Consider the following 14,834-nt stretch of genomic DNA (forward strand, 5'->3'; position numbering starts at 1 on the left):
TGCTTTCAGAAAAACTTAGAAAGACTTATGTGAATTGATGCAAAGTGAAATGAGCAGGACCAGAAGAACATTGTATTAAATAACAGCAATATTGTATGAAGATCAATTGTGAATAACTTAGCTCTTCTCAGTAATACAACAATCCAAGACAATTCTTACAGACTTATAGTGAAAGGTGGTGTCCATCTCCAGAGAAAGAACTGGTGGAGTCTATATGCAGATTTCTTTACATTCTTATTTTCCATGATTTTTTTTTGGTCTGTGTTTTCTTTCACAGCATAACTCATATAGAAATGTGTTTTGCATGAGTACACAAATGTAATCTATGTAAAATTGCTTGCCTTCTCAATGAGATGGATAGGGGAGGGAGGGAAAGAATCTGGAGCTCAAATTTTGAAAAACAAATATTAAAATTGTTCTTAATGAATTTGTGAAAAATATTATTTTAAAAATTTAAATGCTATAATAAAAAGTTGCATTTTATGTAATTAAAAATAATATTAAAATTATTTTAAAGAGATAGCATTCAGATAGATTGATGGATCAATAGAATAAGATAAATATATGTATGTATATACTTTTTTTGTTCAATCAAGTTCATTCTTTTTTATCCCATTTGGAGTTTTCTTGGCAAAATACTGGAGCGGTTTGCCATTTCCTTCTCCATTTCATTTTACAGATGAGGAAACTGAGGCAAAGAGGGTTAGGTGACTTGTCTAGATTCACACAGTTAGTTAAGTGTCTGAGGGCAGACTTGAACTCAGGAAGATGAATCTTTCTGACTATAGGCATGGTATTTTATCCACTGTGTCCCCTAGCTGTCTTATGTATATATAGGTACATGTAATTATACATAGATACAGGTGTTCATGTGCATGCATGTACATACATATTTGAATGTCCGGTTCATTGAAAAACTCTTGCTTTTATAGTCTGCTTTTCTGTGACCTACTCTCTTTTTTTCTCTTGAAAAAACAATTCAAGGATATATATTTTAATATTAAATATATTTTAAACATATATGTTTTAGCTATATCTTTAAATATTGACCTGTTATCTTATATCTGCCATATATAGGTGGAGCTGAGGATAAGAGGGAGATCTCAGCATAAGATTTCCATTTGATTATATGAAGCAAACTTCTCAGCTGAAAGAGTTAGCAGGAGGAAGAGATATGAAAGTTTGAAGTGTTATAAGTTTTGGAAAAGTCACTATCGTGAGTGATTTTCAAAATCAATTGGGGTGTGTATAAAAGGACACAGAATATAATCATAATTGCTTCACTGCAATGAATACCCAGTTGAGACTGTGTAATGTAAAAATGTACTGGACCCAGTCAGCATGGTTTCATGATTTCCTCCAGCTTCATTCAGCAGTGTAGGAATAAGAGTGAAGGTAGTGGATGATGGCAGTAATACAAGACTGGCACACATCAGGGCAACATTATCAACAGGGAGCAAAGGACTCAAAACATTGTAGAGTGGAACTGATTGATGATGAAGTCAAGATGGGGGAAAAAGGGTAGTATATCCCATGCAGGGTATGCATGACCTTGGAAGGAACCAAGGCTGTAGGGATTTCAGGTCGTAGTCAAGATGAAAAACAGAAGTTGCAAAGCAGAAGGTGTAGAATCACAGTAATTGTTATCAGATAATGGAATTTCTAAGTTTATGAACATAGGAATGGAACATTTTTGAGGGATGGCAAGGTGAATGCTATGACCTCTGTGGGTAGCTGAAGTGAGATGAAGGCCCCTGGAAATGAGTAAGTAGGATCTTTTAAAGTATTTCAACATGTTTGCTGAAGTCACCTAGTATGAGGGCAGTAGGACAGAAAAGAGAGAATTCATTGAGAAAAGAGTATATCCTGGAGGTTGGGAGATAGCACATATTAGAATCTTGATCGGAGGTGGAGGTAAATATATGTTGATGAACCTTCAAAGGAACTTTCAAATTCTCCAAAGTAAGAGAGTTTGCTAAGTAATAGAAGGAGAGGGAGAAGCTGGAAGCAGCAATGGGTAACAAAGAGCATTCCAACTACCCCAATTCAACCAAATACACCAAAGAAAGAGAAAGAAATCCCACATGTTTATAAGTATGTAGGGAAGCTCTTTTAGTCATATTCAAGTTCTTAAACATAGGAAAATTATAATAAATTGGTAAAATACCAAACAAATTTGCTGAACAAATGGTATTTAAATGCATTGGTGTCAAGAGAACAAATGAGAAGATAATGCAGAAGGAAGTTAAGATGTTCAATTAGGGGCAGAAACCCAGTTGAACAGAGTACAGATCAAGATAGTGGTGACCATACCTATCCCCAGATTATACCACCATAGAAGCACCAGAAACTTGCAGATCCCCCAAAATTAGCTCTTAAAACAGCAGTATAAAAGGCCAGAAGCTTAGGACATTGCCTCCCCACCCCAAGATGAGTAGAGTCCAACTTCAACATAAAGTTCAAATTTTAAAAATAGACTAAAAATGACAAAATGACAAAAAAGAACTCGATCATAAAAAGTGACTATGATGGCAGAAATAAATTCAAAATAAGACAACAATGTAAAAAACTACAAAGACTCAAGAAAATGCTAATTGGACACACTCTTAACAAGAATTCCTGAAAGAGTTACATAAATAGATGACTGGTAGAGGAAAAACTGGGAAAAGAAATGAGAACTGTAAGGGAAAATTATGAAAAGAGAATTAACAGCTTGAAAAAAAAAAAAAGGCACCAAAAATACCAAGGGAAATAACACCTTAAAAAAGGAGGATTGGCCAAATGTAAGCAATGACTCCATGAGACAGCAAATAACAATATAATAAAGTAAAAGAATGAATGACTTGGATAATAGCTCAAAGAGAGATATTTTAAGAATTATTAGACTACCTGAAAGCCATGATCAAGGAAAAGCCTAGACATCATATTTCATAGAATTATCAAGGAAAACTGTCCTGATATGTTAGATCCAAAGGGTAAAATAAAAATGGAAATAATTCACCAATCACCTCTTAAAAGAGATCACAAAATGGAAACTCCCAGGAAGAGTATGGCCAAATTCTGGAGCTCCCAGGTCAAAGAGAAAAACTTCAAGCAGTCAGAAAGAAATAATTTAAATATCATGGAACCACAGTCAAGATCACGTAAAATTTAGTGTCTTCCATGTTAAAGAAGTGCAGGGCTTGTAATATGATATTTCAGAGGGCAAAGGAGCTAGGATTACTGCCAAGAACAATCTACCCAGCAAAACTCAGAATAATCCCTCTGGGGAAAAATGGTTATTAAATGAAATAGGGGATTTTTAAAGCATTCCTGATGAAAAGATAAGAGTTGAATAGAAAATCTGGTATTCAAACACAGGATTCAAGAGAAGCATAAAAAAGCAAATATGAAAGAGTAATCGATGATACGTAAAACTCCTAAAAACTTTCTCATTTGAGGGCAGTTAAATGGAGTTTACATTAATATAGAGCATGGATATGAGTCAATTATGTTGTAATAATCTCCGAAAAAATTAAAGGAATGAGAAAAAAGGATGCATTAGTGGAAAGGAGAAGTAAAATGGGGAAATTTTTCTCATATAAAAGAGGTATATGAGGAAGCACTTTTACAATTAAGGGGAAAATGGGGGCAGAGGTGTCGGGAAATGTTTACACCTCACTCTCATTTGAATTGGTTCAAAGAGGGAAGAATAAATACAGACACAGTCATTTGAGAATAGAAACAGAACCTATATGTAAAAAATTGTAAGAACTCTTTTTGTTTTGGCAAAGAATTATAAATTGAGAGGATGCTCAACATTCAAGAATGACTAAACAAGTTCTGGCACGTAATTGTGATAGAGCACTCTTGTGCTCTAGTAAATGGTGAAGGGGATGGTTTCAGAAAAACAATGCAAGCGTTATAGGAACTCATGCAAACCGAAGTGAGAAGAACCAGGAAATTATTGTGCACATTAATATCAATGGTGTTATGGTGATCAACTATGAATGACTTGGCTACTTTAATCAATGCTGTGATCCAAGGCAATTCCAAAGGACTCATGATGAAAAAATGTTGTCCATCTCTGGAGAGAGAACTGATGAAGTCTGAGTGAAAATTGTAGTATAATTTCCTCACTTCATTTTTTTTTTGTAACATGGCTAATATGTAAATCTGTTTTGAATGTCTTCACATGTATAACTCATATCATATTGCTTGCTTTCTCAGTGGGTGGGGGAGGGGTGAAAAAGGGAGAGAATTGGAACTCAAAGTTTAAAAAGAAAAGAATGTTAAAAACAATAAATTAAAATGTTGAAAATAACATAAGAAGCAGGAAAAATAAATGCATTGGGATATCATTGCTCAATAACAAATAATGAAAGAGTTGGCTTCAGAGAAACCTGTGAAGATTTGTAAGAACTGATAGCAAAGGAAGTAAACACAACCAGAAGAAAATTTTATACAATAAAAACATTGTATATAAAAGTAGCTTTGAAAGCCATAAGACAGTGGAACTATGGTTGCAGAAGATGTTAATAAACTTTGAGAAAGTAACACATTTTAGACTGAATTGTACATGCATGCACTTCAATAATTCCATTGGGATATTTCTGTACTTCTAAAAGTTCTCTACATTGTCCTTCATTAAGTTTGCTTTAAATTTTTCAAATTTAGCACTAACCGTTCATCAGTCTTTAATATTCATCATGCATTTAGGGTAGAAATAAGGAAAGTTCTTTCCTATCTCTCCCTGTCTAAGCCTAAGTAGTTTTTGTTTTCTTAGGGAAGCATTTGAGATTATACATAGCAAAGCTTTACTTTTCCTGTAGGAATTAAGGTTGAATTATGTTATTTCTTCTATTTGTTGTGGCCCGGAAGACATACTACAGTGTTTGATCTTTGAAATTAAAGCTAAAGAAGATTTTAAGAGGAATAATCTTCTCTATGACCTCATGCATTTATATTGTCATGTTTCCATTTAATAGTGCTATAGAGAGAGAAAATATGTATTTGCAAGCTTAATTTTTAGTGAGTGGGTCATTTTATTAAGGTGCCCTTCCTTCCCACTCTCCACAATTAAAAGACACTGTCATCATTGCTCTGCCAAATTGTCACTTTCCACACCATGCTCAGTAATTCTCTTATTGAAAGAATTATAATTTGGAACAGACAAATGATAATTATATGCACAGGCAACATATAGCTTGAGGATTAAACACAGATAATGTTATGTAGTGCTTAGACAATAAACTAGTACTGAAAACATATGGGTTTTAGTTCCAGCTCTTTCATCAATCACTTGTAAGACTTCAGTGAAGCTGTTTCATCCCCCTGATCTTCAAGGACTTTCTGTGGATAATGGGGAAGTAGGTTTGTACAATCTCTAATATCCCTTCATGAGATAGAAATTAGGTCACACTGATTTAGTTCTTGCCATACAACAAAGGGGGCAGCTAGGTGATACACTGGGTGGAGCACTGGACCTGCAGTCAGGAAGATCTGAGTTCAAATTCAAGCTCAGATAATTACTAGCTGTGTGACCCTGGGCAAGGCACTTAACCTTGTTTGCCTCAATTTCCTCATCTAAAAGTGAGCTGGAGAAGAAAACGGCCAACTATTCTAGTATCTTTTCCAAGAAACCCCAAATAAGGTCACAAAGAATTAGATACAATGGAAAAGACTGAACAATAAATACAAAATACAATAAAGGGGATGGGAAGTGTGGTACTAAAGGGTAGACCCACCCTCTTCCGTGTATAGGTTTTCAAAATTGTATCAATGATGTCATAAGTGTAGGAATTTCTAGGAAAGACACAACTTTTACTAATTCAGGTTAGCAACTTCTCTGAAATTTATAGTCGCTGAGAGTAGCTCAGAGTACTGTGAACTGAAGAGACTTGGTCAGGGTCACACAGGCACTATGTGAAAGAGATAGCTTTTAAAATTTAGGCCTCCCTGGGGGGCAGTTAGGTGGCACAGTGGATAGAGCACCAGCACTGAAGTCAGGAGGACCTGAGTTCAAATCCAGCCTCAGACCAAACACTTAACACCTCCTAGCTGTGTGACCCTGGGCATGTCACTTAACCCCAATTGCCTAAAAATAAATAAAAATAAAAATTTAAAAAATAAAATAAAATTTAGGCCTCCCAACTCTAAGGTCCATTCTCTATCCACTGCACTATGCTGCCTTTCAGGGGTCTGATGAAGCCTCAGAAGGTTCAGGGTCAATGTTACCCACCTGTGGATACTTGTAGAGCTCCAGGAGGGTCCCCATCTGGACAGACAGAGTTGATGTGGCTCCTCCAATAACAGCCACAGACTTGTCCTGCTCCCAGCAGTTGTAGTTAGGGGTGATCTGGCCCTGCCCAGACAGCCACCTCAGGGAGCTCTCCAAGGTCCTCTCATCACTGTGGTAGGCGTTGTAGAGGTGGAATCCCAGGGTAAGGTTGGGCAACAGGTTAGGGTTCATGTTGATCTCCTCCACAGCAAACATTAGGGCCAGGGCTTGTTGGTAATTTTTGTATAACCACCTACAGGGAGAGAGTCAGAAAAAGCCTGTAAGAAGAATTAATTTGAGGAATAAGGATATTCCAGCCACGTGAAGGTCAAATCTGAGGGCTCTGGTTCATTTTGAGTGTGTTAATAGTAGCCTTCCTTGCTCCTTCACTTATCCTCTCTTTAGGTTGGAATGTTGGGGACTATTTGCTTTGAGTTACTGGTATCATTCTGCCTTCCAGAGTCACTAACTCATTCATTCATTTAAACAAATATGTATGGAATGCCTACCATTTCAGAATCATAGGGTTTAAGATTTTGAAAACCATCTAATCAGATTCATTCTCAAAAAAAAAAAATTCTCACTATAACATTACCTGTAAGGAATATAGTAGCCTTCCCTAAGAGGTAAATGAAGAAATCCTAGAATGTTCAAAAATAAACAAAACCCTCAGTCATCCTGTAGGAGTAAGACCAGAAGTGACTGCCAATAACCAAGTTCTCTTCTGGAATCTGTGTTTGAATATAAATTCACTCACAATTTGCCCCTGCCCTCACCAGGCTTTAGTCAGCACCTGTCATGCACCTCACAAGTATGAGCTTCCGTAGTCCCCGCTCCCAAAGACTGATCCAGCTTGTCCCTGATAAGAACCCTATGTAACTCTACCCTTCTTCACACTATTCAAACACCTAACATTATCTGAGACACCAGAAGAATGAAGTATGTATGTCCTCCCTGCCCACCCTGCATCTTTGTGAAAATCTCCCTGACCCCACACAAATCCTCCTTTCTATAGTCTCTATTTCTGCTTCCTTTTTGTTCTGTCCAATCCTGCTGTGCCTTCTAGGAATGCCAGTCCTTGTAGATTTCTCTTCTTAGAAGCATGTGTGACTAGAAATTCAGTATCTGTATTTCTTCCCCAAGTTTTCTGACTTACGGAAAATGGAAAACAAAGGATGAACTGGGAACATGGTACCTCAGTGCCACTGGCCCTCTCCTTTTCTTTGACACCATGGCTGAGTTAGGCATCTGATTAACATGGCTTTATCCCAGCAATATAAGTGGGAGGTAAGGATTCTGCTACCTTTCCTGCTTGATATTCTGAATGTTCCTGATTCTGTATTAGGACAATACCCAACAAGAGTATGTACCCATCAGTTACCAAAACATCCCCTGTCCCCAACAAGCAGAGGATACAGCTAAGGGAAACATGATTGGTCCACAAACCTGTCATACAAATATTTGGCCTGTGACTGATATGGACAGAATTAAGAATGCTGAGCAGGGGGAGGCACCTTCCCCATGGAGGAATACTTCATGAAGTAGATCATAATCTTGAAAGGAGAAGAATTTTCATAGGTGGAGATAAGGATCTCCTGGAGAGAGAAATTAGTGTACAAAGGCACAGAAACATGTTTAAGAGAGAAGAAGCACTCCAAGTTTGTACCCGCAGAATGTACTAGTAGGCGTTGTCTAAGTGTGTTCAGGTCAAGATCAGGAGTGATCATTCAGACCTGTCATTCTCTTTCCTCACCTTTTCCCTTCCACGGTAGGGACTGAGAAAAACAAAAAAAAAAGAATAGTTAATTACTATCAAGAATTTAATCTAACAGCCCCAAACTAATGGTCAAACAGACCTTATGTTAATGATGATATGTTCAAAAATATTTATAAGCCAGAAATATTTCTCCAGCAACTCATCTTTAAGGTAATTCAGATTTGTATTCTGGTAGGTGACAGAGGAAAATAAGAAAATCATAAGGCCTTCTCATTCACTCTGTCCTTAACATCCAAGCTGACTCTCCCTCCATTCACTGCCCATTTTCTGAGAATATGAAACACTATGTACATTCTTTCTTCATTCACACTTGGTACAATTAGAATCAGGAACAAATGAACCAATGTCTTCATCCACACGAACAACCACTGTTCTCAAGGAAAAGTCTGACAACTGCTATGAGTGACAAAAATAGAAATCTGACCTTTTTGTCCAATGCTACACATAGGGTGGGAGCTGTTTACGTATCCCTTGCCAACTATTATCCACTTGGCCTAGGTGCTGAACAATAATGGAATAGAAAAGAATTGAGAATATCTTGAAGTATTTGAGAAATATAAGCAAATATTAAAACATATCCTTCTTTTAGAGCAAAGGAGATAAAAATAGAGAGGAAGGAAAAGAAAAGCACAAAGATAATGCAAAATACAGAAAGAACACAAAAGCAATAGAGATGCACAGACACAGCAACACACAGAAGAGGTCAAAATTGCCATTTTCCATGTCCCCATCTTTCATCTCCCAAAACTATTGCTTCCAGTCTCTTGTGACACCTGTGGCTTGCCAGTAGCTTCACATTGAAATTGGTCAGGGATATGACTGGAGTGAAAGTGTGTGTGTGTGTGTGTGTGTACCTAAATCCAATTTCTATAGTAAAGATTCTTATTGTTTATATTTGAGATTGCATTACTGCATGCTGGACTCTTGTATTTACTGGAGCTGTTTACAACATGTGCAAAGCTAAAACAAAGCTTCAGATCTCTTCACTGCCTCAAGATCAGTGAGAGAAGGGACAGACAAGCAGACACAAATGCAATACAAAGACACAGAGACAGAAGGAGACCAAAGACAAAATCCTTTCACTTGTTATCACTAGAAGAAAATCAGATGAATGGAAACTGACCATGAGCAAGAAAAGTCAGAAAAGAGAGGCTAGAAGAGACCCTCAGATCAGCAGGTAAGGGCCCACCTTCCTGCAACTCTGTAATCATTAGCCTCCTCAGAGGCGCAGGCAGGCTGACACTTATATTCCCAGTCCTTGTCAGGTTTACTTCCAAAGAGTTCGCTCCTGTGACACTGCTCACTTCAACTGAATACATGGGGAGAAAAGTCCCAATGACAACATACCCATTTCTGACAAGGCTGGGGCTGATTTGGGGGCAGCAGAGTGGCTTCTTGTTCATTCTCAGAGGCTAAAAGCTTCAGCATCAGTGACAGGAGCAGGACAGAAAACAAGAGAGAGATCATTCTCTGAACAAGAAGCCCCATGTCCCTGAACATTAGATAAAGTCCCAAGCCTGGTAGAAGATTAAAAAAAACCTGTCAGAAATAGAGCAAAGTCAAACATATGAGTCTTGGTCTGAATCTGCAATGTCTTGTTCTGGTGCAGGTGGTCAGCTCTAGTCCTCCCTCCACACCAGGGGAAACACAAAGGGACATTAGCTGTGCCAACATCCAGGACAAAGACAGTGATGTAAGACCAAAGGGGTGATTATAAGTCTTCTCTGACCCCTCCATTCCACTCTGTCTCTCAGTGACCTTGTGGTTAGTCATTGACAATTGTGTCCACAGAGACATGCAGATCCCTGAGGAGTTCTAGAGACCATGCTGGCCTCAGGCATCTCCAGCTATGTCTCCATATTGATAGTAAAAACACAAGTGGAAAAATATGTTTTGGAATCTGTCTCCTTGTTATCAAAAACATTAGTGGACAAAAGCCATCATTGAGGAGTCTGTGTGTCCCTCTGTTACCTAAGGGACTGCAGAATCCTGCAGCTGGCATCAGGTAGAGTTTGATGTGAACAGACAAGATAATGCATGTTTCAGACAGGGAAGCTAAGCTGAGTTCCAGGACTTATTGCTGTGATTCTGACTTCTGAGCCAGAATCCACCTTGTCCTTGGATGAACTCACAGGTCCAGGCTTTCCACAGGATTGGGACCTTAGAATCAGAGAAGCTTAAGGAACAAATGTGGGGCATCAGGGAATCCAACTGGTGCTTGAAAAGAATCACCATCTACAATTCCTAGCTTTACTGATCCCCATAACCTTATGTTATGCCATATTGACGTGCTCTGGGAATGCATATTTTTCTCCAAAATCCTAGGATCATGTGATTTAGAACCGGAAAGAACCTTAAAAATAAAGTTTAATTCAACACATGCTTTTTACAGATAAGACATCTAAAGTAAAATGGCTTGCCTAAGGCCATCTTGTTAATAAGTAGCTCAGTACACTAGCATTTAGATAGTGCTTTGAGGTTTATGAAACCTTTTACAGTTGTTATCTAATTTTATTCTCACAACAACCCTGTGAAAGAGTTGCTATTATTGTCACCATCTTACTAAGGAGAAAACAGGATAGAGAGAGGTTCAGTGCCTTGCATAGGATTGCATAGTTAGTAAATATCTGAGGAAGGATTCGAACTCAGGGCTTCCTGCCCCAAATCTGATATTATCCATTACATTATTGTTGTGTCTAGAGAAAAGCATATTTCACCTTCAAAAATAATTGTTCTTTGAATCTATATCCCTTTACGTCTTGTATGAAGGGAGAGGGGGGAGGGAAATTCACTGTTTAAAACACAGCAAAACTCAATGAAAGGCTGTTGTTGGCTTACAGAGAAGGGGAATCTATGTGAAGAAAGAGGGCCTTGGACAGAGGTGTAATGATTGGGACCTTGAAAGTTTGGTGGGCCAGGCCCAGGAGAGTGGAAACTGAACGCATCAGCAAAAGAGGCTAGCAGAAGGAGGCATGCCCTCCCTGGATATTGGAACCCTGAGAAAAGCTTAGGTCACTGCGCCATTATTAGACTTCAACCAAATTCAATGAAACACGCACACACACACACACACACACACACACACCTTTAATAGCTAGGTGGTACAGTGGACAGAACACTGGGCCTACTGTCAGGAAGACCAGACTTTAAATCCTACTGCACAAACACTAACCACGTGACCTGGACAGCCTAGCAGAGCCTTGCTAGAAAATCATATTTTTTCCTTGTCAATGGGTGGGGGACTGGTGGAAGGAGGGAGAGATTTTGAAACTGAAAATAAAAATAAGATCTAAAAATATAATCAACTTTCTGGTACAAAAATGATTACATTCAGATGCAAGAATTTCAGTTCATGAATGAGTGGAGCACGTGTGGATGTTACAAAGACCAAGGGCAGGTGAGGTGGAGTCGAGGAATAGATCATGTGAACTGAGGAGCTGAGAAGTCATGGCATTGGAGGGAATATCCGTAGTTACATTGGAAACAAATAGGATTACAACAAAAATTGCGGCGCAGAGCAAATCTGTGAGTTAGGCACTGGATTCAGTTCTGAAGGAGGGGAAATGTTCAAGATGTGGAGAGAGAGAGGAGAGAGAGAGACAGAGAGAGACAGAGAGACAGAGAGAGAGAGAGAGAGAGAGAGAGAGAGAGAGAAGAGAGAGAGAGAGAGAGTTGGTGAATGATGAATGTTGACAGAGAGTCTAGAAGCAGCAATTGGGGGGGTGTAAATTATTCTATAACCCTCCACTCCAACAAAGAAACTACATTATGAGTGACAAGACAGAAAGTGTAGCTGGTAATGAAAAGTATGATGAAGGAAGGAGTTTCATTTGGAAAGAAGGTCTCAGTGAGTGCTTCAACATGAAAGGAGAAAGAAGGAAGAAGGTTTATGATGAAAAGAAGATTGTTAATTATATAGCAGGCATTCCAAAGAGTGCGGTGGAAGGGAGGATGAAATATTTAGTAGGACATAGATGGGAGTTTTGAAACATATGGAAATAAGGAAGGAGATACATGATATCAGAGAGGGATACTATTTGGAAGCTGGAAGTTCAGTATAACTAGGACTGTTCAAATAAGAAAACATGGTAATGTCCAAAATATTTAGTTATTAGTCAAGGAAGCACATCAGTGAATGGCAAGTCTGCTAAAGGAGACGTGTGATTAGAAATGTTACTGTCATTCCTCAATCCTGACTTTATGAGATGTTGTGTTTCCACATCTTGAAAAGGCTCAGGAAGCTCACTTCAGGACAAGCACAACAGGAGGAAGTGTGATGTGGAATTCTGCAATCCTAGACAGGAGGCAAGAGATGGGATACCCCAGGGCCCCTCCTATATTGGGATACTTGTCCTTAAAATTGATTATGACTCTGGTAGAAAACAGCAGGCAATGATGCAGATTGAGTCCTACCCCTGTGATCTACTTTATTTTTGATATGTTGCTGAGTGTTTCTGTCTGGCCTCAGCAGAATCATGTAACATTTGGGAATAAAGATGCAGCTCAGTAACCCAGCAATGGATGCCAAGATGGAGAAGATTTCCACGGTAACCATGGCATTCCCCTATCTTAAGGTCTTCTCATTCACACTCTCATTATCATCCAAGCTGACTTTCCCTCTCTTAACTGCCTGTTTTCTGAAGATTTGAAACTCTGTGTCCATTCTTTCTTCATTCACATGTGTTATAATTAGAACCAGGAAGAAAGGAACCAATTCCCTGCCAACATTAACAACCATTCTTTTCAAGGAAAAGTCTGTCAAAGCCTACAAGAGGCAAAATTAAAAAAAAAAAAAAGGAAATTTGGTTCACAGCGGCCTTTTTGTCCAATGCTACACATAGGGCGGAAGCTTGTTTACCTACCTATCTCTTGCCAACTATCATACACTTGGCCTAATTGGTAAACAATAATGGAATAGAAAAGAATTGGTGATATCTTAAAATATTCAAGAAATTCAAGCAAATATTGAAATATTTCCTTATTTTGAGTAATGGAGATAGAAATATGGAGGAAGGAAAAGAAGAGCACAAAGAGAATGCGAAATGCAGAAAGAACACAAACATAATAGAGATGAACAGATACAGTAACATGAAGAAGAGGTCAAAATTGCCATCTTCCATGTCCCATTCTTCATCTCCCAAAGCTATTGCTTCAAATCCCTTGTGAGGCCTGTGGCTTACCCTGCAGCATTCCCAGTGTAATTGGGCAGGGATATCACAGAAAGGAATGTGTATGTATGAGTGTGTGTGTGTGTGTGTGTGTGTGTGTGTGTGTGTGTTTAATCCTAAATCACATTTCTATAGTAAAAATTCTTATTGTTTATATTTGAGTTTGCATGGCTGGAGACTGGGTTCTTGTGTTTACTGGAGCTATTCAAAACATGAGCAAAACCAAGACAAAGCTCCAGATCTCTTCACTGTCTCAAGATCAGTGAGAGAAGAGACAGACAGACACATACGCAAATACAAACACAGGCACAGAGACAGGAGATAGGCAGGGAAACAGTAAGAATCTTTTAACTCATTAGGTCTGAAAGATCAGATTGATGGAAACTGACCATAACCAACAAAAGTCAGATAGGTAAGACTTGCCTCAGAAGATGAGCCCACCTTCCTGCCTACCTCTTCTATAAAGACCTCTGTAATCATCAGCCCTCTCAGAGGCACAGGCAGGCAGGCACTTACTTATAATTCCAACAGTCCTAGTCAGGTTTACTCCCAAAGAGTCCTGCTCCTGTGACCCTGTTCACTTCAACAGAATACATGGGGAGAAAAGTCCCAATCACAAAATCCCCATTTCTGATGAGGCTGGGGCTGTCTTCTCTGTCCTGCTCTCAGAGGCTGGAAGCTTCAGCAACAGCAACAGGAGCAGGACAGAAAGTAACAGAGACATCTTTCTCTGAACAAGGACCCACATGTTCCTGAACATTAGATAAAGCCGCAAGCCTGGCAGGAGCAAAGGAGATGCTACAATTAGATCAAAGTTAAACATTTGAGCCTTTGTCTGCTAATGGATCTGCAATGTCTTGTTCTGGGGCAGATGGCCAGGTCAAGTCCTCCCTTCACAGTTAAGGAAACACAAAGGGACGTTAGCTGTGCCCATGTCAAAATCAAGGACAGAGAAGACCAAGGGAGTGATTATAAGGCTTCTCTGACCCCTACCCTCCACTCTGTCAGGAACGTTGTGTTTAGTATCTGTCAGTTGTGTCCACAGAGACATGCAGATCCCTGAGGAGTTCTGGGGACTATTCCTGCCTGAAGCGTCTCCAGCTGTGTCTCCATATCCCTGAGAAAAAAAACACAAGTGGATAAACATGTTTTGGAATCTGTGTCCCAGTGATCAATAGAGACTACTGAACAGGAGCCCTCATGGAGGAGTTTGTGTGTCCCAGTGTCACCAGAGGGTTTCAGATTCCTTGAGATATCAGATGTTGCATCAGATAGACTTTAATGTGAACAGACAGGATAAAAAAGTTTCAGAGATGGTATCTAAGCTGACAGCCTACTGGCCTCATGGCTGTGATGTCCACTGACTTCTGATCCAGGATCCATCTTGTCTTTGGATGAACTCACAAGTCCAGTCTCTCCCCAGGGCTGGAATCATAGAGTCAGAGACACTCAGGGAAGAAAAATGGGGCATCAGAAAGTCCAACTGGTGCCTAAAAAGAATTGCCATCTGCAATTCCTAGAATCACAATCTACAATAAGTTTAACTGATCCTTGTAACTCAATACTTGCCATACTCATATGCTCTGGGAATGCATATTTTCCTCCCAAATCCTAAGATTTAAAGATTTTT

At 39.0% G+C, this 14,834-nt stretch overlaps 1 protein-coding gene across 1 annotated transcript in view; it reads right to left on the bottom strand.

Annotated features, from left to right (window-relative positions):
• Positions 1 to 14,834, bottom strand: part of LOC110202524 (vomeronasal type-2 receptor 26-like) — an 86,885-nt gene that overhangs the window by 47,954 nt on the left and 24,097 nt on the right. Inside the window, 1 exon segment of the mRNA XM_020978728.2 lies at positions 6,221 to 6,512. Within this exon segment, the coding sequence (XP_020834387.1) occupies positions 6,221 to 6,512 (292 nt within the window).

The sequence above is a fragment of the Phascolarctos cinereus genome, unplaced genomic scaffold (assembly GCF_003287225.1).
Source record: "Phascolarctos cinereus isolate Bilbo 61053 unplaced genomic scaffold, phaCin_HiC Scaffold_4;HRSCAF=312, whole genome shotgun sequence".
NCBI lineage: Eukaryota > Metazoa > Chordata > Mammalia > Diprotodontia > Phascolarctidae > Phascolarctos > Phascolarctos cinereus.